General features: G+C 41.0%; 1 protein-coding gene across 3 annotated transcripts in view; it reads right to left on the bottom strand.

The window, feature by feature from the left end:
- Positions 1-1,889: 1,889 nt before the first annotated feature.
- CDON (cell adhesion associated, oncogene regulated) overlaps positions 1,890-25,147 on the bottom strand; it is a 120,825-nt gene continuing 97,567 nt past the window's right edge. For all 3 annotated transcript variants that reach the window (XM_085647398.1, XM_085647400.1, XM_085647399.1), the window contains exons 15-20: positions 24,187-24,309; positions 23,167-23,385; positions 20,852-21,138; positions 16,215-16,294; positions 11,190-11,437; positions 1,890-4,023 (exon numbers count right to left, since the gene is read on the bottom strand). In XM_085647398.1, coding sequence (XP_085503524.1) covers positions 3,857-4,023; positions 11,190-11,437; positions 16,215-16,294; positions 20,852-21,138; positions 23,167-23,385; positions 24,187-24,309 — 1,124 coding nt within the window. In that variant the 3' untranslated portion in view covers positions 1,890-3,856. The remainder of the gene's footprint in view (positions 4,024-11,189; positions 11,438-16,214; positions 16,295-20,851; positions 21,139-23,166; positions 23,386-24,186; positions 24,310-25,147) is intronic.

Genomic DNA, 25,147 nt, shown 5'->3' with positions numbered 1-25,147 from the left:
AGCAAAGACTCAATAATTGCAATGAGTTTTTGCTTAGATACAGAGTTTGCACAATTTACACATTTACAGCTCTAGCAAGTACCATGCAAAAAGCTTCCTTATGATTCTGATCTCAGACTAGAAATCACAGCAAATTAAGACATTTCTGAATCATTGAAAGACCACTGGTTGCGTTTTGTGCTCAAAACAGCTAAAGATGCATGTATTTATAAAAGATTTCAATAGTTAAGAAGACCTTATTTAAAGGATATTAATTAGGCAGTTTTCTTCTGTTAAGCACGTGACCTAGCATGGTCTTTTAGCAAAATGTAAGTAATGGATATGTGGCAATCAGATACGACACATCCTACGGATGTCTTCCACTATTACATTCTTAGTTGGTTCAGTACAGCGCTCTCAAAATGATAAATCTCAGGATAATGTGATTTATGTCTCAACACTTGAGTAATCTTACAAGAGAGCACATGAAGAGCACCAATGTTTATGCATGAAGGAGGACATAAGGTTATTTAAGTCACAATCTAAGTTAACCATTCTGCTAAACTGGCGTTCATTTCCTTGCTCTAATCACACTAATCTGAGACCCAGAAAGGTAGCATGATTTGCCTTTTTGTTTGCTCTAACATCAAACATACAGTGCATGTGTCCGATTCCAGCTAACAAAATTCAATACCCCTAAAATTTAAAAGGCAAAAAAAATATTTTATATATATATTTATATATTCATAAATAAAATACAATTAAAGACACTTAAAACAGTGTCACTGTTATAAATACAAGCAGTCCAAGTCAAGAACTCTGTTTAAGGTGGCAGATTAATGTTTTGTTTGAGAACAAAATTCCCAATCCCTTCTACTCCCAATCGCTCAAACCATCCAATTTGCATCCTAATGGTTAAAAGTACGGTCTGTGGATTTCTTGATCAATTCACAATGATCTAAGAAAGCTTTCATTTAGGGTGACTGTTCTCAATCCAGACAAGTGGAGTTATGTAGTCTAGAAAAACACCAGATCCATGCAAGGATTTTCAGCATAACCAAGTACTGTAAAGGGCATTTAACATATATGCAGGAAAGCCACACTTTCCTAATATTTGATGGGGATCCAGCCCTCGTGGACATATGTTGAACACACCCAACATACATAAGTCACATTTACATTAACCCTATGCAGTTTTGACATTGATCAAGGGCCTGTAGACCAATGTGAGATGCGCCTGACATATAAGTACTTTGTGGTACCAATAAATGTGGAGCAACTAGCTGACAGATGCAAACGATAACAGAGCAGACTACATTTGAAATGGTGCAAACAAATGCAGTATGGGGTTAGCTGATGCTCAAACCAATTTCTCATGGATGAAGTAGAATACAGTGCTGCAACGTATCTCTAAGTGGTTGGAAAGAGAGAAAACAGACACAAAAGCACTTCTAGCCTAGTTCTAACCATCGATTGTCCTCACTGCTTGCAACAGTCCCATGTTTAATGCATCTACAAACATTTCTACATGATAGGTATTTCCAGGAATTTAGAATTATTTACAGCCACATGACAAATCATTTGCCTTATACAACTTTAGAAATCCAAATGACGGATGTGGCGTGTTTAAAGTGCTACAACAATTTTGATGCTAAATGTCTCGGTGCCATGCCTCTAAGTTTTGATGGGAGTTGTAGTGCATGAATTAAGCGTTTCTACTAACAATGCCAATGTGACATTTTGTGTCAAAGGGATTCATTCTTAATAGAGTTGAAATTAAACATTAATATAAACAACAGTTGACATTAGGAGAATAAAAAAATCTTCCTCAAACTACAATACAGGAGACCGACTGCATTGGCCAAAAAGCCAAAACTGATTGCCCGTCAAACTGTCCCTGGATGCAGTACTATTTTCCTTTTTTTTTTTTTGTTGAGGCAATACAGATTTTAGAAACATCAAAACAGAAATAGAAAAGCATACTAGTTTCGAATGAAAGGTAATGAAAAGAAAGGCTTGTGAATAGAAATGTTGATGGTAACAAAGACATGTGCCATTTTATCTGGCATGTGGCATTTTTTAAAGAAAATCAAGTAGAAAATATCAAGCCACATTGATATTGTCACATCTGCGTGAGAATTAAATTCAGCTTGTTGCGTATGTACATGCCAAATACATTTTGCACTATTAAGCAATGTGTACCTGGTGTTACACAATTACGACAAAAATGTTCTGAAAGGCATCAATGGAGGTTTAACGCTTTAAATATTGAGTTGACATTCTTTGATGAGCAGTTATTTACTCCTCCTTCCCGCCCAAAATACTCAATCTTTACAGCAATATGCAAAACAAGGCAGACAACCGAGACCCTTCTAAGAGGTTTCTAAATAACAGCACATAAGGTTTAAATAGCAAGCCACGTTTGGCTCATTAATATAGTTTCTATCGTTCCCGACAAAAGAAACAGGGCAATTAAGTGATTCAGTGGCAAATCTAAATGTAAAAATGCGGAGAGGTTGTGAAACAATATAGGAGATCACCATTTATCTGCAGATGTGGGCAAACAAATGCAACATTAATGTGAATGAGGAGCTTCAAATGTTTGAATTCAGTGGCCCACAGAGTGTAATTTTTGGTATTAGTTAATCTTCACCATGCCTTCCTATGTTAAGCTGAAATACAGTGAAGTAGCAAACCACGGGTCTTCTGAAGAACACACAATGTTTTGCTGCAAAACGATGAATGATGTAAGCGGCAGACAGCAGATATCACAACAACAACAGCTGTCGAAGAGCACAAAGTTTGGATCCCTGTTGTAAGATTCCCAATGCATACTTTTTTGACCTACAACACTGGGAAATGATTTCTTTTTAACCCCTTCCCCGCTCATGACGGAACCGTTCCGCCATGAGCCACGGTTGCCGTGTGCTCATGACGGAACGGTTCCGTCATGACACTCCTGTTGGCGGCTGCTCCGCCTGCGCGGCGCTGTTTCCCCGCCTGTGCGGGGGGACAACGCAAATGGGCGGAGTCATGACGGAACCGTTCCGTCATGAGTACAGCTCAACTGTGGCTCATGACGGAGCGGCTCCGTCATGAGCACAGGCCCACCGCGCTGCCCCCCTGCCCCCCCCCAGCGCTGCAGCGGAATGTCCGCAGCAGCGAAGGGGTTAATTACGTTCTCAAACAATCCATTGTTTTCTACAACTCCAAATTCAATTCCTTAAGCGTCCTGTAGCCTGCTTTGCATTGGGGGAAAAATCAAGTGTCATGGCAGTAGCCACGTTTCTATCCTCATTACAAATATGCAATCATACTTTTCAAACAGCAACAGAATGAGAGACAGGAAACCGACCACACGCTGCTGAAAATAGTGCTTATATCTGCAACATCAAGCCTCCAGATTTTCCAATATAGGATTCCATGAAAGGAATTGTTTAAGTAGTATTTAAGTGAATTTCTTTTAAAGCAACATAAATGGTATTATGATAGCCTAGGCTCGAGCTTGTTAAAGCACATGTCCGTGTACTGCCACACACAAAAATGTTAATTTATCTGCACTAATGGTTGTTGCAATACAAAGTAAATGATTTCATCCATTGGGCATTCACTGCATTACACACCTTTACGTACGATTGATCTAGGGCGGGACAGGCATTTTTTTCTCCTTAGGCATAAATAATATAAAAAGGCAATTCGATTTGAAAAAGTTTACATTCATAAGGAACTATTTCTGCAAAAAAATAAATACTATCTCTTTTTTCTGCTTTCGTGGTCATTCATCCTCTGGTCCTTTGCATCAATGGGTGGCCAGTTACTGGATTTAACTGTTTTTAAAGAAAAGAGGGTGACGTTGGCTGAAAACGGAGGCACAACCTCAAGATTCTTGTGCTTGGAGCTGTCTGGTATCACCAGGAGAACTGTCCAGAGCCGTGCTCGAAGTCCAAGCAGTTTTTTCAGTACAGTTTTGATTAACAGACTGCATAATTAGTGGAGCCCAGGTGAAGATGTGATTTTCACTGCCAGACTGTGGTTGATCTTCACCTAAAAACAAGCAAATAGGTAACATTTCAGTGAAACATGATCGCTGGAAACATTTTTTTTTTTTTAAACAGAATGTACACTGTTCCACATAATCAGAGCTTAATTTGAACCAGTGGTTTCCAGTGCTCAGCACCGGCACTTATTTGTCAACACCGCCGCTTTTGGCAGTTTGCCGTAAGGTGGCGCTGTCAGAGATGACCACAACTGCCAATTATTAATTCAGAATACATTAAAAATGACTATTACTTGCCGCCTGAGCCATTCTTATAGTTTTTGGGATCTGGAATAGTCCGAATTGTCACACTTGCAGTAGTGTGATGGTCAGTAGTTGTGTTGCTACCATCATTGGCAGCATAGCAGGGTTAATGTGTGGAGCAAGCTGCAGTGGCCTCTTGACAAGAACCCGGTCACTTTTTTTTTTCTTTTCAAATTAAGCACTGGACATAATATGAAAACAGCAAGAGAAACAAGGACAAAAGTGCAGCAACGTTTTCTCTCTCAGATTTATTTAAATTCCAGAACTGCTTGCGCAAAAGCATAAAGAAGAGAAACTGCACGCTCAGAAGGTAATATTTTCAAAGGAGTCAACCGTCGATCAATATCCATGCAAGGAGGAACAAGTCATTTGCAATCCAAAAGTACGAAAAAAATAAAATAGTTACAACAGTTTTATAGCTTGAAAACAGTTAGATTGCATTTTTTGCCACCCAGTTGTTGTGTCCGCAATGTCCTATTGTAGAAATAAAAACAATTATTTTTCCATCGACCATAAGGGAAGGGAGACGCCAGTAGTACTCTCTGTGATGTCAAAGGCAAACTCACAAAGTGCCAGTCCGAGATCACTAGGCTCAGAGTCTTACACTGATACGTCTGTGTGGGGATGGAACATCTACTGATTAAATTGACAGCCACAATGCGACTCCTAGACGCTGAGAAGGCATCCTACTCCGTCGAATGGCCCAACAGACAATACATTGAAGTCCTGAAGAAAATAGGCAATGAACACACTATTTTGGGGGACACTACTCTACACTAATCCACTGGCCAGAGTGAGGGTACATGTAGACCTGTCCTTTGGCCTATAGACTGTTATAGGCCAGGACTGTCCCCACTGCTATTTAACTATGCTTTGGAGGCACTGTCATGCAGAGTATGAGCAGGATGGGTGGGGGGGGGGTTATCTTGAGGAGACTGGGGTTGGGTGCTATGTGGCCTAATAACATCTCACTATGCAAGTGTCATCCTTCAGAACATTACAAACCCTGAACATTCAATCCAGAGAGTTCCACCCATATTTCCAATATATGTGAAGCATTCTCGTTTTATGTTAAACTAATCAAAATCAGCCAAGGCCCCTATAACAGACTGGACCCCAACATCAAGCTTCTCCTGCTTTTTCCTGATAACCAGACAAGGCTTCGAGTACTCAGGAATCCGGGTCTAGAGAACAGATACTTCTTTAAAATAATTAACTGCAAGCACTGACGCAATTCAAAGACGAGGGCTCATTTGAGGAAACTGATGCCTTCCCATATGTGATGTGCTGCACTTTACAAAATGATAACACTCCAGAAATTCTCTAATACTGCGCAACACACAGGTGCGGGCTGCAGATAATTTTTTCTCTAAATGTGATCCTCTGCTACCCACACTGTTAATGGAATGGTTTCCCACTGACAGCTCCAAGTAGGGGAATATTTCATGGGGCACTGCCCTCCCAGATAGTCACAATATTACTAGATATCACAACTGGCTGTGGTTAACTAATACACCTCAGTGCAGCAATCTGAGCCCTCCTAAATGATCGACAGGCGGTACAAATGGCATAAAATATCTATATAGCTGCCAGAACCCCCAAAAATCAACAATACCTGCCTGGAAAAGAGCCATGTTCAAATTAGACGGAGTCAAAACTCTGACCAGCAACCCCACCACAAGGATAAGCTCTATACTGCCTGGTCTTCTGAAAGCTGAAATGATTTACAAAATGGGACTGGATTGTACTTCGAACACAAATGCAATCTGAGCCAAAAAGGAATAAATATGTTCGACCAGGTATAAAAGGATTTTGCTCCTGAAACAAATGATTATATGTATCTAACAGTCAGCTGTACGCTTGTACCAGGAAATTCAAAAATGCTCATCCATCGAAATTAGGGCACTGTCATGACATGAAAGCCACTTTTCCTAATATACAAGGCACTGGTTAATAACTCACCAAGCGCACACTGTTTAAGCTCGCAGTGGGAAAATGATCTAGCCCTACTAACTCAGAATGGGAAGATGCATTCCTACAAATTAGATGCCTTAAACTATAACATAAAAAAAAATCTTCACTGTAAATTCGATAAAATAACCAATGGCCCCAGTCTGTGAGTTGTTCTCTGAAGGGAAATTTCTTTGGAAAAACAGAGCAATGCCCCAATGTGAAGTGAAAATACACTAGCTGGAGTTGTGGGGATCTCCACTGGGTTAAGAAGATGACTATGCTGTTCACAATATTAGACGATCAAATTTAGTTGAATCAGAATAATCTATTAGTCGACATAGGATTGGGAATTGCACTCAGGACTTAACAAAGCTGTAGGGTATCTAAGCTACCCTGTGATTGCACCAGATGTTCAAATATGGACTGGTGCATGGCTAGAGAGAGGGCTATATATGCTGGTAAGGGATGTCCATGGAAAATATGGAGAATAAAGGGGGTTAAGAGTGCTGGTTAAGTGTTGTGTTGAAGATTTGTGGTGGGGGTTATGAGCAATGCCAATAGCTCTAACTTTAACAATGCCGAGACTATTGCATTGTAAATGCTTGTTACGTTAGTTATCTCTGCTGCCTCTAAGTGGTTTTGTAATATTACTCCACAATGCTGCCTAAAGTATTCTAACAGTTGCTAGCTGTGCAGATAGCTGAAAAGGGAGTAAAACAGGTTGATGGAGGCAAGATGTTTACTACTGAATGATGTTAGTGTTTTTCCTTCCCATCTCTATGGTGCTTGCTAAGCCCCATGCATGTTTCTGGTGCTGTCATTGTGCTTAATGCTGTATCATGTTAATATGTCCTATGCTTGACATTTTTTCATTTTTAGTCTGTCTTTTTCTCTTGTTAAATATTACACATAGTTACATCCACAGCTACTGTTTTGTTTCTTTCCGTCTCTGATGAGCATCCTTAGGTGTGGTATTGAATTGTTAAATAACTGTGTGTTATTGTTCTTCTTGCGCAGTGTACCTTCTCATTTAGTGGCATACAGTGGCAAGAAAATGTTGCCACGGATCCTAATGCATGCAAGGAAATTGTCCCCATTGGTCCATGGTTTGGTATTTAAAAAAGCTATACTTGGGTTGTAGTGGACACCTCAGACCCCTGTGCCCTGGTGCTGCTTCACCAGTTGCACTACTGATGGCTGCATCTCTGAATGCGCAGCATCTTTATGATCAGTGATGTTGGCCAACCACTGGGGGAAGCATCTGGCCTGGCTGCTGTTTTTTCATTCCCTTTTCTCCTAAATGTACAGTTTTGGCATGGGTTTATTTTCGATCCCCGTTTCTCCTCATGGTTGCTAGTGGCCTCTCCTTGTTACTGCCATCTTTGATGTGGCACTTCAATTTTCCTTTGCCTTAGAGCAGCTGCTCACAGAACATCAACTCTGGGAGTATTGCTCTTGTCAAGATCGGCCATGATGAGAAATATAACCAAAGTCTACACTCATTCTATTGAACAGACCTCTTTAATAGGACAGATCCATGAGCAATTATCATCAACAATATACAAGTTCAGCTCCACTAATACAACCACAACGAGCACTGGCATAGCCAATAGGTCTCGCCTTTGGGACCTTGTAAGTATTTAGTTATGCAGCAGGTCCCAAAGGCGAGACCTATTGGCTATGCCAATGCTTGTCTCCCCCTTCTCTTGGGTGTTATCAACTACCATTTGGTGTTCATTCCTTCCCTTGTGTGACGTCAGATGTTTTCCCTGGATGCTCCTGTGCATGGTCACCATATTTTAATTCTTTTTCCCCATTGTGACCCTGGTATGAATCTTCCTCCTACTTGAGGTGGTGTACACTCCACCTGTTTATTCCTCACAATTACGAGCATGCAGTTGGATCACCTGTTAATCCAGAAAACACTTCAAGCTGCAAAACTACTCCTAGTGGTAAGTAACTATTCTCATGGTGTATACTGGCCAGGGCTGGACTGGAGAACAAAAAAGAGCCCTAGAAAAGATGTTATGTTAAATAAGCTTGTAAAGCCCACGTACCCCAAACGGTTACATGGTGCTGGTGTCCACGGAATGCTGCAGCAGTGAGGGATTTAGTCATATGCCTGGCGGAACAGCCAGGTCTTTAACTGTTTCCTAAACTGCACGTAGGAGGTCAATGATCTAATTTCCACGGGGAGATAGTTCCAGAATTCGGGGCCCAAGGCCGCAAATCTTAGTCCCCGTGTTTCTTACGTTTAAAGGACGGTATGACCAAAAAATACAGATGAGAGGACCGGAGGTCCCTAGAGGGGACGTAGCGCTGAATCCAAGAGGATATAAATGCTGGGATCCTGCCGTAGAGAGCTTCAAAGGTGATACACCCCAGCTTAAATGTGCAGCGTTTGGCCACTGGGAGCCAGTGTAGACTTTCCATTAATGGCTTAACATTGTTCCATTTGGGCTGGTGGTAGATTAATCTGGCCGATTGATATTGCACCAGCTGCAGATGTTTTAGTTTATATGCCGGAATACCTGCATAAAGTGAGTTGGTATAATCAACGCAGGAGATTACCAAAGCCAGGATGACTTGGGTCAGGGCTTCTGTAGTCTGAAATCTACTGATCTTCCTGATCCTATGCAACTGGAAGGAACAGGAGGACACCATTGTCCCAATATAGGCTTTCGCAGATGCTCAAACTAGCACCACTCTTGTTCTTTCATCATTCTCGATCCTTCCATCTGTACTTGCTAACTCTCCCTTGGGTTTATCCTATCTATCTATCTACCTACCTATCTACCTACCTATCTACCTACCTATCTATCTACCTATCTACCTACCTATCTATCTACCTATCTACCTATCTATCTACCTATCTATCTACCTATCTATCGATCTCCCTTCCTCGCTCTGTTTCTCTCTCTTGCTTTCTTTTGCAAACCATTACCAGGCTTGCTGTATGTTGTTTTGAGGAGCTGGGTAAAGTGACCGAGGCACCAGCAGCAGTCCTGTGCTCTCAAAACCCGGACTATTGTCCAGGCTCCCTCAAGAATTGCCCCGTAGAATAAAAGGCCAGTTTGGCACTGGTTTTGGCTGAAGTGATACTTACAACCTTTTGTGTCAGGAGGAAAACAAAATGCACACCCTGTCTTTTGTTCGTTCCTGCTGGTACTTCCTCTATTGCCCATTTCTTGATTAAGACTTGCACCTCCTCTGGATTGAGAGGCACACTATCTTGGCTGCAATATAATATTTTCTGATTTTATATTTGCCGAAGTATCAATTAACTGTGTGCAATATATCTGAGTGATCACGGTGAACACTCGCTGAATCGTGCCACAGGTACACCCTCTCTGGTTCAGCCCTCTATCCCAACCACAAAAGGAATGGTGTGGTTGACTGCTTTGCTTGCACTGTTAATATTTGTTGCCTTTTGCCACCTTTTCTCAATGGTTAACTGAACTGCCAAACAAATGTGCAACATCAAATGGAATATCTATAATCCTGAACTTCTGGTTTCAAACCAGAAATTCCAAGTTTTGCATGTCTTCTAAATGGAGTTTCTATACTGAGCAGTTTACTGGTTTTATCTATCAAATCTAAAGAGGATTTCAAACATATACTAGATATGATCATGTCCTCCTGAGGAGATTTCAGTCTTTGAATTTCTTATTCTGGAAGGCTATACAATATTATCTCACTTTTCCCAATATTGGTGAAGCCGTCTGCTGAACAGTGCTGTTAACTATCAACCACTATTCGGTAAACCCCTTTCTACTTCCTCACCCACCCCATCTAGAAGCCTGCTGTTGGTCTGGTCTTGGTCACTGAACCACTGGATTTAGGACAGATTTCAGAAATGTAATGGCTATACTAACTAAGACTTATCCAGGTTGGTTAGAATTTACTCTTATTGGCCACAGTTTCTCATGGTTCTTTAACACCTGTTGGCTTACACCTGCATAACAGTATGATTCCTATGCATCTGTGGAATGCGTCCACTAGGAAAAATATATTTTCCTGATCCTCTTCCAGGTGAATCTCTTTACCTCAGCCATCCCAATCATACTGCTTGCCAACTAGAGAGGTCGCCCGGGGAGGTCTATGTAGGTAGGCATTTTAACTTTCCAATATTTTATCCTCCTCTTCACTTTCCTCAAGTACAGAATGTTCATGCTCCTCGTTGTATCGAGGCATATCTAGGTCTATGTGTTATTCCTCCCCATGAGCACTAAGTAAGGACAGTGCACTTACATCAGGTTTGTATGCAGTGTCTTGTTCAGGCTCCTTTCTATCTCTTTGAGATTAACTCTTCATTTAAGTGTTTATCTTATTGGACCAGAGAGTGTATTTTGGCTGCAGGCTTAGATTTTTAATGTCAAAAGACTTTCACCTTTTCTCTTTCTCCGTATGAAATGTTGATGAGTTCTAAATCGTAAGTTCCTTGTTGTCCTTTCAAACTTTATTGTCCTGAGCTGTGTCATGGACTTTTTTGTTTGTTTTCCTCTATAGTTACATTTTGACCTGAATTAGAAGGCGTTTTTTTTTTTTAAAGATGTATCATTCCCACTGAGTTAATTGTCTATTTCACTGCATGAGATCAGCTCAACGTTTGTAAAAGCTTTCACCCAACATACGGAATTCTTTGTCTAGTGCATCTTTAAACAGCTCTAGATCCATGTACTTTCCATCAGCCAGCAAATACCACTATTTTAGGGAGGTGTAAGTTGAAAGAGTTTCACATTTTAGCACAATTTCTCCCACATGTTTGGAATTTCTTAGACTGCTGTTGAACAAAAGGTTGTGAACTAAGCAATTTATCACACACTTACATAGATCTAGGGTTAAATAAACCATGTGGTAGGGAGCACTTTGGATGATGTTGAAATTCAAAGGTGTTACTGTGGATACAGAGAGCAGTTGATCAATTAATTTGCTTATGCAAATACATAGTACCTACCTCCGACACTGTCTGCATGTATGTGGTTCTGATTTTCATGACAGCAGAAATTCTGCACAGCTCCTCGGTCCTGGCTATGATCAGGGTCTTCCTCGCCGCTACACTCAGACACGGAGGACGCCAGACACATGGGGACCATAACATGGTTTAGCTGCTTCATCTCCAAATTATCCTGTTGAAAGGATGCCACAATGGGCATAACCGGGAGGACGCTGCCAGCGAAAGTACCATTGCCTTTCGTAAAACACCTGTGCATGGTAATAGATAGAGGACAATGCATCAGAGGCTGAGTTGTAATAAACCTTTGTTGCCTTAATGAACCAAAGTAACCATTCACACCAGCTACAAAAACACTTGCAGTTCAAACGTCAAAGCTTGCAGAACATTCAACAAACTGAGCTGCACAATAAACTCACTCAGACCACAGTTACATTAATATCAGAGGCCAGTTCAACGTTATGAAATGCCTAAAATATTGCCATGTGCAAGTGAAGTAAACTCGTCAGCAGAGGAGAACAAATAAGGAAATTTTTTTAAAAAATGACAACCACTGAAACTAGCAGATTCAAACGACGAGATGACATTTTTGCAGGACAATGGGTCAGAGGAGGCCAAGTGAGAAAACTGACGAATAACCAACGACAGTTCCTGCCGCTTTCCCGGACACAATATCTTAATTTAAGTCACCTCATCAGAGAACGTCACTGCCGGAGCAGCCTTCAAAATCACAACTACAATGTGGGTGAAAGATTAATGAACATGGATTCTATTCATAAGGAACCTATTAAGAGCGACCGTTTGATAATAAAATGTGACTGAAGGAAAGAGAAAACCTCAGCTCTGCAAATTGATGCCGTTTTTGCCATTATAGATATAGTTTCATCAATTACACAGACGGAATTAACATGATTGCACAGATCACCAAATGAGGGCAGGTACCCAATTATTAGCCTAAAAGGATTTATGGAAAAATTGGAGGGTCAAAGCAAGTTGCAGGAAAGCCGTGATTTCAAGGGTTTGATACTTGTGAATTGCACCACCGAATAAACAGTTGGCTGCAAAAATTGATTTATAGCAGGCTTCCTGGCAGCCAAGATGACGTCACCTCCCTCATCATGAAGGTAAAAGTGCTCCGCTCATTCACCTTGTGTTTAGGCACCACGTCTGTAGATTGAGGTGGACGGTCTGGCCATCCTGCTGAGTGAGCTGACCCACTCTGTGCAGGAGACGAAGGGGCAACCAATTTGAGTGCCAATAAATAGGCGCAATAGATCCTCTTCAGAATCAGCTGTGCTCGATGCAACCTCAACTTCTGTAGGACTTTTTACAGAATCGGGTTCGGTGGAGATTTTACAGCAGACCAGAGACAAGTCGAACCAGAAGGCATCGTCAAGAAAATCATTCAGCAGGAGCTATATTATGTTATTGAGACTTTGAGTGCACGAATATCCATGGGCTTTCTCAGCACTTGCTCTGAACAGTAGACTGGGATGGGGTCTAAACAATTAAACGGGTTGAGTGCAAAGCCATGTTTTAATGCTTTTCTGAAATCTAGAAGGCTGGTCATGGCTTTAATGTTGGGGGAAGTTCATTCCATGCTCTGGCGGTGCAGAGCACAAATCTTCTGCCAAACCATTTGATCCTGTTGAACCTGAGGATTACACTGCAATTTGCACCAGCTGAGCGCAGAGTTCTGATTGGCTCATACCTCTTGAAGCTGGATCTGAAGTAATCTGGTCCTTCTCCATGCAACGCTTTAAAACAATACATAGAGCATTAATTTGGTACATTGTCTGACAAGGATCCGGTGCAAATTACGAACGGCAAATGCTGCAGACTTTGGGTACCCTGGTGAGTAACTGGCTGTGGCATTTGCAGTTTATTTAAGTATTTGGTGCTGCATGTTAAAATACAGACCATTACAATAGTACATTTTAGCTAAAACCAAGGATGTAGCAAGAGTTCTTCATTAGACTGGTTTGCTCATCTGGCAACATGACTGTGCGTGGCCTTTGCTTCTTGTCGATGGAGCGCCTGCACCGAAATGCGCTCGAGCTGCGGACAGTAAGCCTTTCTAAGAAGTACTTGCCCCCTTTCATCTCAGGAAGCAATGTTCAGAATCTGACAGCACCACTACTATCCGTTATGTCAACCAACAAAATGGTGTGGGGTTGTGAGCTCTAGGTTGGGAAGCAATTCATCAATGGAAGAGGGTGAGTTGGAGCGGTGACTGAGGTGATCTTCTGCACATTGAGATTCCAAACACTGATCTCTTCGCCCTGGCCAAAACAGATGGTATTATTGTTTTTTTGGTATCCATCATGGTGGCCAGAGGAGTTAGGCACCCTCATGGCCCCAGTTAACAGGCTAAGAATTTAGGAGCTATCATGGACAACAACCTTACCACCAGAGAACAGGTAAATGCTGTGACCTCATCTGGCTTCTATATCTTGAGGATGATTAGGAAAATTCTTCCTTTCACCCCTGAAGAGGCAAAGAAAACTGTCCATTAATAAGGTAGTCTGAGCTTGAGGTGACTGAATGGGCAGCCCCTTAGATTGGACGAGCTCATCCCTCAGTGAAGAACTTAATACACTGACAGCAAACCTGAGCACATGTGCAGATTTTCCAAAGTGTTGCAGCCACAGCCTTTCCAGACACCAGCGGGATGCCCGAGGCCGTATGGCTTAATAGGAGTAAGACATGCAGGACCGGGATCTATGCTTGAGTCAGACACCTCCGAATACAGCACCTGAATATTAGTGATGCTCTGAAAGAAAAGTTTCATAAAGGTTGCTTTGAGCACCATCCCAATTAAAGTTAATCTCTGTGTGGAAGGGAGTTGAGACTTCGGTACGTTGATGGCGAAGTCAGCAGCTGTCTCACATCGGATAGTCATTATTCACTATGATGTTCCTGGACCAGCATTGGAAAGTCTGCCTTCACCACTCAGTTGTCCAAGTATTGAAATACCTGGACTTCCGATTTCCACAGTAAAACTGGCATCACCTTAGCAAAGATGCATGCTGCTAATGTCAGTCCGAACAGAAAAAGAGAGGGGCGGTAAAAGAAATTAGAACATTGGAATGTGGGGCACTACATTGAAGACAATGGAGTGCTCCGTGCTTCTACGGGCCAGTAAAGGCCCGCAAAGCAACATTCCAATATTGTTTTCACAAATGCCTCTCGATCCCGAGGGTATTTAAATCCCCTCAGGCTCCGAGAGGCCTTTGTTTTATTTGTTAGAACATTCTGCCCTTTAGAGGCAGAATGTTTTAATAGCCTTATAGCCCTTCGTAGCTGGGCTATGGTGGCTATTAAAGTCCCGCTTCCTAGTTAAAGACGCTGGAGCAGCCCTTTAATAGCCGGTATAGCCCGCTACGGCGGGCTATAGTATAGTAACCCAATCCTGACTATCAAGTTTCACAGTTCTTGTCAGTCTCATGGGCAAATTCCTTTCTTGTCATTATGGATTTACTTGTTATATTTTGACAATTAAGACACTCGTCCATGGAGTGACTGGCGGGGAGATATCACCCACAAGGTATGAGCTTTGTTTATGTAGATTTTTTTTGGGTGGCATAATGAGCGCCTCACAGAAAGCAAGGGCAGGAGCTAGTTATCTTCGTGCAGTTAACAGGAGAGAGAAAGATTCAAACCATGGATTCATAACATTTCAAGGATGAAACGATGTACTAATCAATGCTGAATAGCACTTCAAATATATTTCAAGATAGAACATAAGTAAATGGGTAAAGTTCTTAGGTGCCCTGCACTATGTCTTGACTTGTGTATTGTAATGTTGGAGCAAAGGGGCTCGTCTGGTGCCCTAAAGAGGCATCAAACAGTAAGGTGTATCCCTGCCGTCATACGAGGTTGTACTGCGACACACTTATTTTTTTCACTTTACTTCTCAAACCCAAAAACAAAAGAAAAAAGGAAAAACTAGATAGAGTTTGACTCCTTTTGATTAAATAAGTACATGTGTTTATTTGAAAGAATAAAAATGTCATTGCTAGAATTAAATGGCGCTGCATATGGTCAGATAGCCGGGGTGTACGATTATGATAAAACATGATTAAGAACTGGAATTCCACTTCCCTAACAAAACAGACGAAAATAACCTTATTGCTATAGCCTGCTGCACAAATGTAAAATGAAGAGCTGTCACATTCTGAACAATGCTAAACGGCCTTTTTGAAATATGCCAACCAGTGATAAAGATTGCCGCTTATTGCCAAAACCCTAAAAGTGCGCACCCATTCTGGACCAGCAATACCTGGACCCACATACGTTTTGCACGGATACCTAGTAACACGGATGCAATAGGAACAAATGTTTCACTTTGACAGATTACGAACCAAAACAAGATGAGCACCAGACAAAATAAAGCATGTAGGGTTGATGGACTCATTCTGTTAAAGAGAGGACGAAATATTTTCATGGAAAGATCCTCAAAATGATTTTTTTTTTAAATGAGAAGCATTCTATGCATTAATAGTGAATACAATTTATATTTATGTTAAGAAAGTGCTTTCTTCGGATTGAAGCAATTTAAAAAAATGCTGCAGACGAGTGCTAGACTATGTATAGATTAATTGGAAAAACTGAGTGGAATACTGCCCCAACAATCACCAAACCTCGCTTTTGCAATGTTTTCTGCATTCCGGATCGGTAGAAATTTGATTAACCATATTCAAAAATATGAAATGTTATGAGCTAAAAGGGGCTTTAAATTGCAAGTAGAATTTAACCTTAACTATAGAGGTGTCGTAATACATAATCATAAAAGAGATGTATAGTGGTATGCACACGCATACTCAAAATTTGACCTGTTTGTCAAGTCGTGAAGGAGGTCATTTTCAAGGTTATCTTTTGAATATGTATACAGATTGTATGCCTTGGGAGCAAAGAATTATTCTTTTGGTTGCATCAGGATGTCTATTAACAGCCCTTGTTATTCACACATTTGTCATCATCTCATGAGAAGACCCCTCACAAAGCGGTAGCTTCATCGCTACTGACCTGTTGTTATTGCGGCAATTTCGACAGTTGATGCACACAGAATGTTCAGTCTGCGGGACAGGTGCATACATCCCGCCACCCTGCGAAAAGAGAAATAAGGCATTGAAGCGGAATCCTTGCATTAATGACCCTCTTCAGAATTTGATTCCGGCTAGCCTCTGGATAAGCAATTAAAATACGTAAGCCACAGCTGTATGTAAACACAGTTAGAAGAGAAAAACAATATCACAAGATTGTTATTTCAGTAAAAACCATAGACCACAACTTGTGTACAAAAATAGGCTTTGGTTCATACAGTCTACATTTTCTTTAACTAAACAATCATATCAGACAATGTCCAATTCGAGCCTGTGCATCCTTTCTGAAGCAGTATTTGAATTCACTAGCCGACCTTTGCTGAACAAGGCCGAACACGTGGCGGGAATCCGCGCTTCAAACGAAGGAGGGAAATCAGAATTACGTGAGAACCCTAAGGCTCAACCAATGGAGGACAGCTTCTCATTTCCACTAGAGGCATCCGGCTCCGTGTATGCATTTTCACTATAAATATTTAATACATTAATTGGAAAAAGAGAGCAGCCTGTCGGGGTGAAGAAAATTAAAATTCTGTGTTCGAATGAGTTCTAAATGATGCGTGAAGGTTGGGAAGAAAGAAAAGTTGAAGCATTGGCGGCTTTGCTTTGTGGATTCATTTATTAGACTTCAGAAACTCAGACTAGCCAGGAAAGCAGCCAAATAAAAGCACAGCATCGCAGGAGGCAGGAAAGGGGGATTGTAAACAGAAAAATATGGAAAAGAGATGCAAAGTTTTCTTCAGAGTCGGGTTGTGCGAGGTCGCTTGGATTGCAGTGCCAGAACAGAAAGGAATTCAACGGACGGAAATTCTCCAAACAAGCCATACTGGCCTTCAGAGGATCACACACCCAAGGGCATGGCGACAACATATGCGTCGATTCAAAAGTGATTTTAAGCAGCGTGCATGGTGAGGGGAGTACTTTTAAGCTATTCACAAACAAGAAAGCCGAACTGAAAATATATTCCTTCCAGGAAGTGGGGTCAGCAAAACTGAGTACATGTCTCAAAAAATAAGTGGAGCACCAGAAAAATCGGAGATGCTTAATTACCGCAAGTAGAGAGTGGAACCTGAGCATAGGGTGCTCTCCTCCTTGGGAATCTTGTGAGATGATCAAGCACACAAGTATCTGTGTGTACCCAAAGTGACCTCTAGAAGGGTCAACATTAGCACGAGGGCCCACACGGAGGGGAGTCAGTGGGGACTGACACCTGCGGGAGAGGAGTTGAGAAAGGCAGAAGGAAAAGACCATGGTTAAAGGTCGAATTCAGCTCTGCCCTATCTTGCTTCACTTCCTGGCTGATCCAGGTAGGCTGTCGGACGAAGTTAGCCAATGATTTGGGGGTGGTGGGTACAACTCTGAGAAGGCTTTGCCTTGCACCTTTCACACCAGTGATAAATCTTGTCTCCTCAACATGTGGCATGAGGATGACCGATCATTGCGTCCGCCAGTAACACGTGCAGTGCATATTGCAAAGCACCCTGGTCTACTGATCAGTACCAGTGAACTACCTTAATTCTTGAAATTGGAGTGAAGCTGAAATTGTGGTGTTCAGCTATTAGGAATATGTAAACTGAGGGATCAGAAAACAAACAAACACCACCACCATGTCTTCTTGCATCTGCTAGGACGAGGCCAAACTCATCCCGTGAATTTGCATGTGGAGATCTTGCATGTGGACTTCATGAACATTTAAAAAAGGTATCATTTGTAGGCAAGCTCCTGTCACCATTCTGATCAAGAAGCTCTGAACACCATGGGAGAAAGAAATTAAACTGATCACTTCAGAAAATGAGGTGCCACACGATACTCCAAGCACATGCTCGGAAAGAGGACAAATGGACAACGGTGCCGCCTTACCGTGGTGGCCCTCAGTGTTGAAATTGCTAACATGAGACCAGCCGAGGTCTCTTCTGACAAGGAAAAGGCTGAAGTCAAACCGCACCATCTTATTTAGTTGAAAGGAATATGTCCTTGCGGAGAAGAACTGGGAGGTAGTAATATTCGAAAAGCATGCACGATAAAACCATAAAACCTAGAAAATTAAATTTAGTGCATATATGTATTCTATCGCTCCTTTACATGAAACTTTTTCTACTATTCTGTTTTTTAAAAATCAAGGTTGAGTTGCCTCTATATAAAAGTGAATATTTAAAGAAAAAAGAAAGAAAAGAGTGTTCATGACAGAAACATTCCTCTTATGACCCTTCATCAATTGTTCGTATTTCAAGTAATTATCACCTTTGCCACTCTTAAGTGTGTTTAATTTGACAGTGGAGATCACAACTGATAGCAAACAAATCTTTTTTAGATCATTCACAAAAGGATGGTGCTCTATGAAATGATCGTTGGTAAATTACAAATGTGTACAGCGCTTTGCCTAGACTGTACGAACTTCGTTTATAACAAAAAAAGTTATTACAGTATTAATGTGATTTTAACCATGTAATACCCACAGTAACACACACTCGCAAAATCAAGTATGGATACAGAAAAGTGGCCAGACAAGGAAAGTGCCAACTGCATTGAAGCAAATCTACGTGAAGCCATGCCCAATTACATCAGCTTGTTTCACTGGATTTAGAACGAGATGTTTACGCAGATGTGGTAATTAAAGTTAACTGGCTTGGGGGAGTGATTTATTTTGAATTTTCTTTGGCCTTTGGCATTAGAATGAGGAGAGGTGCCCAGATTACCTCATGCTGTACGGCTGAGGCTAGCGAGGCTGGTGTTCCTATGGGCAGTGTTGATTCAAACAGACGCAAAACGAGTGGGATGGAGGACTTTGGGGTTGGACATGACCCAAAAAAGTCTTACGATGCTACAAATGGCTGTACTTAAAATCATTTGCAGTTGTTCATCACCTTTGTGTGATTTCATTTAGACTAACACGAGGTCAGTGGTAAGAGGATTCTCATATGTGTACTTCTCTTCCTTTAATGGAGACAGCTCTGAAAGATTGAAAGAAATGTGGCCCTTTATGGAACTGCTACAGAAGATGCATCGTTTCCTATGACAGCCATTCACATAACCTATCTTCTTAAAGGTCACCTGATATTTTCTATGTAACAAAGAGCTACTCAATTACCTTTTCAGCTTCCTTATGGTACCTTTTGTATTTAATCTTTCAGTGTATTTAGGAGGAGACATGTTTGATAGGCTAAATTGTGGCTAAACTTGGGATCGAATTTCAGCTCAGCCATTAACAGAAAAGTTTAAGGCTGTGTAAATGGCAACATTCTAGAGGTAACAAATAAACTGCATAATGTGCAATTTCTCACTTCTAAGACACTAACTCAAGCCCCGTTTTCTGCAACTAGGTCTCTACTGGGCTCCATGAGCTACACTGTATTACATACATCGATATCAACTTGCAAGATGTTCTTGCAAAAACACAGTATCAGGACAGATTTACGCTGTTCCTTTAAGCTAAATGTACAGTGTATCAAATTAAAGAGAAAAATAATAGCCCAAACTTCAACCCCCCCATATTACAAGCTAGAGAAAATATATTCTGACCACACAAATTTACAACCAAAGGCTAAGCATGGGCTTGGGCCATACCTCATCCGCTTACTGAATTCTATGTCAGCCCACCGGTTAAGATTTCAATTCCATTCTGTACTGTTACTTATAAAAAAATAAAAAAATACCCAGACAAAAATATTGCTACATTTTTTGTGGTAGCTCATACATTGCAAGTGTTCCGCATTTCCTAACTAGCCTACTCTTTACTGGAGCAAGACATACAAATCTTTTGTTTATTTTGCTGTCTTGAATGCAGAAAGGTCTTGGTGCAAAAAACGGATTATTTTCTCAGCTAAAACAAAGCAACTAAAAGCTTACTGAAGCATTTGCAGTTCCGACTTAACGAGGAGCGCCCTTTGATGAAAAACGACACCCCTTGGGGTGTGTAAGGGTATTAAGATCTGATCACTGGAATCCCAGCGGTATCCGAACGGTCACCTCTACGGATCCCCCTATAACAAACCACTTCCCACCTCTGCTTCACTCGCAGGATCAACGGCACCGCCACAGTCTATTAATATTGGTTTGGGAGCATGGGTTCTGAACCTATCTCCCGGTCCCTCCTTTGATTTATCACTGTACTTAGATATCTGGAGTAACACAGTAATCTATATAGTCCAGCCTCCGTTTACCAAGGAGAAAACATTTTTATTAATGTTTTGTTTTTTTGATGTACATGGTTTAAGATGGAACTATTAAACTTGTCGACAGACGCCCTACTGCAATAAACTTCCAATTCAATTCACACGAATATCATAAGGTTCGCATGAACTAGAGAGTTGCTTAAGTAATGAATGACAGTTATTTTTAAAATAATGAGTTGCTATCTGCTCCCCTAGAAATTCTCTATATTACCCAAGAGTGGATCTGGTAACCTTGCCCAGAGCGGTCCCACCTGCACAGGCATACTTCGTTTCTTCTTAGCTAACATGCCCTCGGATATATCCTATTCTATGCTGGTTATCATGCAAATGGAAAAGCTCGACAATTGGAAAAGTATGAGCGGAATCAAATCCGAGAAGCACCTTGACTTACATTCAGCAGGTGCTGAGGCGGTTCATATTCCACGTGAGTGCCTGCCAGCGAGCTGGAGTGCCCTGGGTAATGTCCAGGTCCGCCATTCATCCTTCCATTCAGGGTCCCATTAACACCGTTGGGGATCTTGTGATGAAGGTGTGGGCAGCCATTGCTGAAGTTGCCATTGCTGATGTAGTTTCCGTGAATGCTGCCATTAATGCGACTGGTCCCAGGCAGCGTGGTGTACTCTACCATCTGTCGGTTCATGTCGGCGTCCTGGTAGACGTATCCCGGAGGGTCATACTCTGCAAGGACAGAAAGTGGCACCTGTCATTTGTGGTTGTACATTGCAAGATAAAAAAGTGAAAGCCTGATAAATCAGAGAGCTGGGGCAGAGCACAACGCATTCTCTTCGCTTTCAGTTCTATGGACTACAAACGAATGGGGATTATGGATAATGCAAAATATTTATTAACAGGCTTCTCAAATAGACAAGAGATGGAAAATGGAAAAATATTTAGCAAGCTGTATTTTTGGACAGTGCAAAATATGGAATAATAATTGTGTAGCAAACGATATTGTAAGAGATTCTACTGGACTGTTAAAAAAGAAAGGGCAATTTCAGACATTCTTTGTGATAAAATTTACTGTGGATGGTCATTCTGATTTATAATGGTGTTCACCAAGCTTTATTTTCTTTGAACGCTGCAAGATTCCACATCAAGGGAGGCTGGCAAGGTTTATGACCAGAGGGAATCATTTTAAACTGCAATATAAAACGTGGACACAGATAAACGAGGTCTCCGTGCTGAATTGCTAGCAGAGATAGTAGTAGGTTTGTATTTGAGAGTAACGCTGCCAGATCACTCTATGATAGCAGGACGCCATGCTTCCAGTCCTGGACAAAGGCCAAGAGACTGGAGGGGTTACTAAAGAAATACAGCTGTAAAAAACATACTTTAAACATTTATTGACGCAACATTTTACAGACAAGTCAAGAGGAAAACACTGTAGGTCTGGAAAGAGTTCTATAGTTAAGACTCCTGTGGTTATTCCTTTTCCCACTTTTTATAACAAATTATTTGAATATATGGCTTAGTGTGCATTATTGAACGCAATGTTATGACATCTTAAAACTAAACTATCTTAAAAACTGGAGGAAGAAAGGCGAGCAATCGGGGCACAGAAACTGCAAAAGCTGTGCTGCAAAAAACGCATCATGGCCTTGAACTTAACAGAGATCCTAGTTGTTTGCCTCACACAAAGGTGCTCTCCACTATGACAGGGAGCTGATGAATGTGCCGAGTCAAGATTTCCTCAACTCAATGGGTGCCAGAGACTGAGGTAGTGTGGATATTCCAAATTAAAAACACGCACTGGCAAAGTTAATGGGTCTGGCGCTTATAGCCAGTCATTTGGCAGTGTCAATGCTTGTTTTGTTGAGTGAAAGTTTTTGCATACCTTTATTTTTGGGGAAGTTACTATAGAAGTCCCACGCACTGAAGGTAACTACTTTGTGTGTGGGTTTGGCTCCTTACGAAAGAGCAAAATATAGTCACTCAAAGTGAAGTTGGCTAATGACTGAAGTGGGGTGTATGTTGCATTGGGTAGAAAAAAAATCTAAATGACGCAAAAGAGGGCTGGCTGTAAGCCCATGTAAGTATTTTAAACATATCATTTTAGAAAAATCAAAAGTTCTTGGCTAACTCCAGATCTAAACATGGGGAAAGCCAAACCAAATATATGATATTGAGAAAATATAGCATTTAATAAAATAATAATAAATCAATGAATAGATGATGCAAACCAAGGCCTCAAAATACCTGATTTAGAACTCTTTCTAGTCAAAGACGAAGGCTGAGGGGGCTTCAGTGTGGCTCGGTGTTCCATTCAGTAATTAAAGCAATTTGCTTCAACTGTGTTTCTGTTTATTGTGCTATAGCTTACAGATGTGTAGATCAAAACTGTAGGCTTCATTAATTTAACTCAGTGTCTACCAATTGGTGAAAGATCTTCACAACCTCTATGGAGGCAGTCTTTAGATTAACCTGTTTGGGAAGGGTTTGAGGATGTGGACTGTTTTGAAGTGACCAACCTCGAGGGTTCACATTTAAGTCGAAGAGGGTTGTATCTACACAGATGAAGAGGATATCCACGTGGTATATTTACATGCATCTAACCTAAGCTCCATTACAATCAATCGTCAACGTGGAAATCTGGAATGGACCTTCCCTCCGATCTTCCCTTTGCCACCACAGCTTTTATTATCCATAAAAAACCTATGGTATAATCACAACAGAATTAAGGCCAGTGTGAAAATAGCAATCGCTTACTCTGCATCATGTTTTGCTGACGATTCTTCCACAAACACATGGCAATGAAAACGATGAGAATAAGGACCATTACACCCAGGACACAACCCACTATCAAGTACAGCATGTCGCTGCTTCTGGCAGTGGCATTCGATGCATCCGCAGGTCGTCCACCCCCAGAAGTGGGTGGGGTACTCTGGTCCTCCACTGGATATTCAGATGACCCATGGACACGCTTTGCTGAAGGGAAATAGAAACAAGAGGTACTTTTAATCCAGAAGCGAAAAATTATCAGCTACACACTCGCGATTTTGAAATATTTCAAACTTCTCTCATAAACAAGATACATTAGCAAAAGAAGTGGAAGTTAAAGTGGGAGAAAGTGTGTTAGCGTTGTCATTTGTGATGGAGGATGTAAATATAGTGTTTCTGTCTAAGCCTCTTTGGTCAGGTTCTAAAATGTGGAGTTAACAGCTGAGGTGGGGCTAATACCACAGACATGTGCTTACTAGAAATTAACCAATATACATACCATGTCTGAGATCTACAATACATTGTTGGGGTGGCATATGTACCATTCCAGTATTTCCATGGACTGGTAGCTTGAGATGTGTGAATACACAGAGCTAACTTGATTAAATTGTAGGTTTGTGATATATTAGTTATGAAGGTTTGCGAAGTACAAATAATGCGAGTGACGAGTGGCTCATTTGGAGATGCGGGCTCTGTAGAGAAAGGAGAAAGCGCTTGTGTGAGTGAACAGTCTTTGCATGATTTGGGTGAGGGGGTAGTGTAACAAAGAGTCATGCCATACAATGTTCTATCTTTGCTACAGAAAAGGAACAGCATTAAAATGACTAAAATGTATTTTGAAAGTGAATTTTAGAATTGGGTGCCTCACTTCTCAGCTGGCCTGCCTGAAGCAATATTTCTTTGCATGTCTCTGACAAACTTTGACTTGTGCGATAATGTCTCACTCATTGGCACTTGTCTGCCTTGATAATCAGTGATGGGAATCACGTACTGAATCAGGAGTCCTACCTTTGGTCTCGCACATCATGACATTGCTGTAGTCGCTTTCACCGCCTTCATTGTAACACTTCATTTTGATATCGTAGGAGGTTTCTGGTTGCAGGTGACTGATTAAATGTCTCTGTTTGGTACCTGGATCGAAAAAGGATGAGCCACGGTCAATGCAAAAACAATGGCGGTGTCAGAATAACTCATGCAATTAGCAGCTGGCGACCACCTTGCAAAAAACAACACTGAAAATAAGCACAGGGAGCTGAGAAAGCTGGCACAATTAGACAATATAATAACACGACCTGGGATTCAGTCACATTTTACAGCATTATGCCAACATATACATTTTCAAGATGTTCCCAAAAATATAAAATGACCTTCACGTTGTGAGCTGTTGTAAGCCTACAGAATACCTTTTACTCTATTCTCACAATTGGGCTTTTACATCTAAAATAAACAATGTTGTGATGCAAGAACCAGATATTAAACCAATAATTCGTTTAGAGAGGTTTTTACTTTTTTTTATAATATATATATATATATATATATATATATATATATATATATATTCACTGAAACACCCATAGGTTTCACACAAGTTATAGTTATCTGTACATTTCACTCGTAAAAAACCAATGAAATTCCACGTTATAGTTAGTGCAGGCAACTATAACTCACGCGACCGCAATCCTCTGCTGATGCTAATACTGTATTTAGACACTTATTTGCCCATGTCTTCTTCCATTAAATTTTAGCTATACATATATTACAAATATTTTTTTTTCATAAAGACACATATGTCATCAGCAGAGGATCGCCGTCGCGTGAGTTATAGTTGCCTGCACTAACTATAACGTGGAATTTCATTGGTTTTTTACGAGTGAAATGTACAGCTAATTATAACTTGTGTGAAACCTATGGTTTATTCAGTGAATTTGCAAGGTTTTTTAAATGCTAATTCCTAACTATAACGTGTGTG

Source organism: Triturus cristatus, chromosome 3_2, assembly GCF_964204655.1.
Source record: "Triturus cristatus chromosome 3_2, aTriCri1.1, whole genome shotgun sequence".
Classification (NCBI taxonomy): domain Eukaryota; kingdom Metazoa; phylum Chordata; class Amphibia; order Caudata; family Salamandridae; genus Triturus; species Triturus cristatus.
This window is presented reverse-complemented; position numbering and strand designations above follow the sequence as displayed.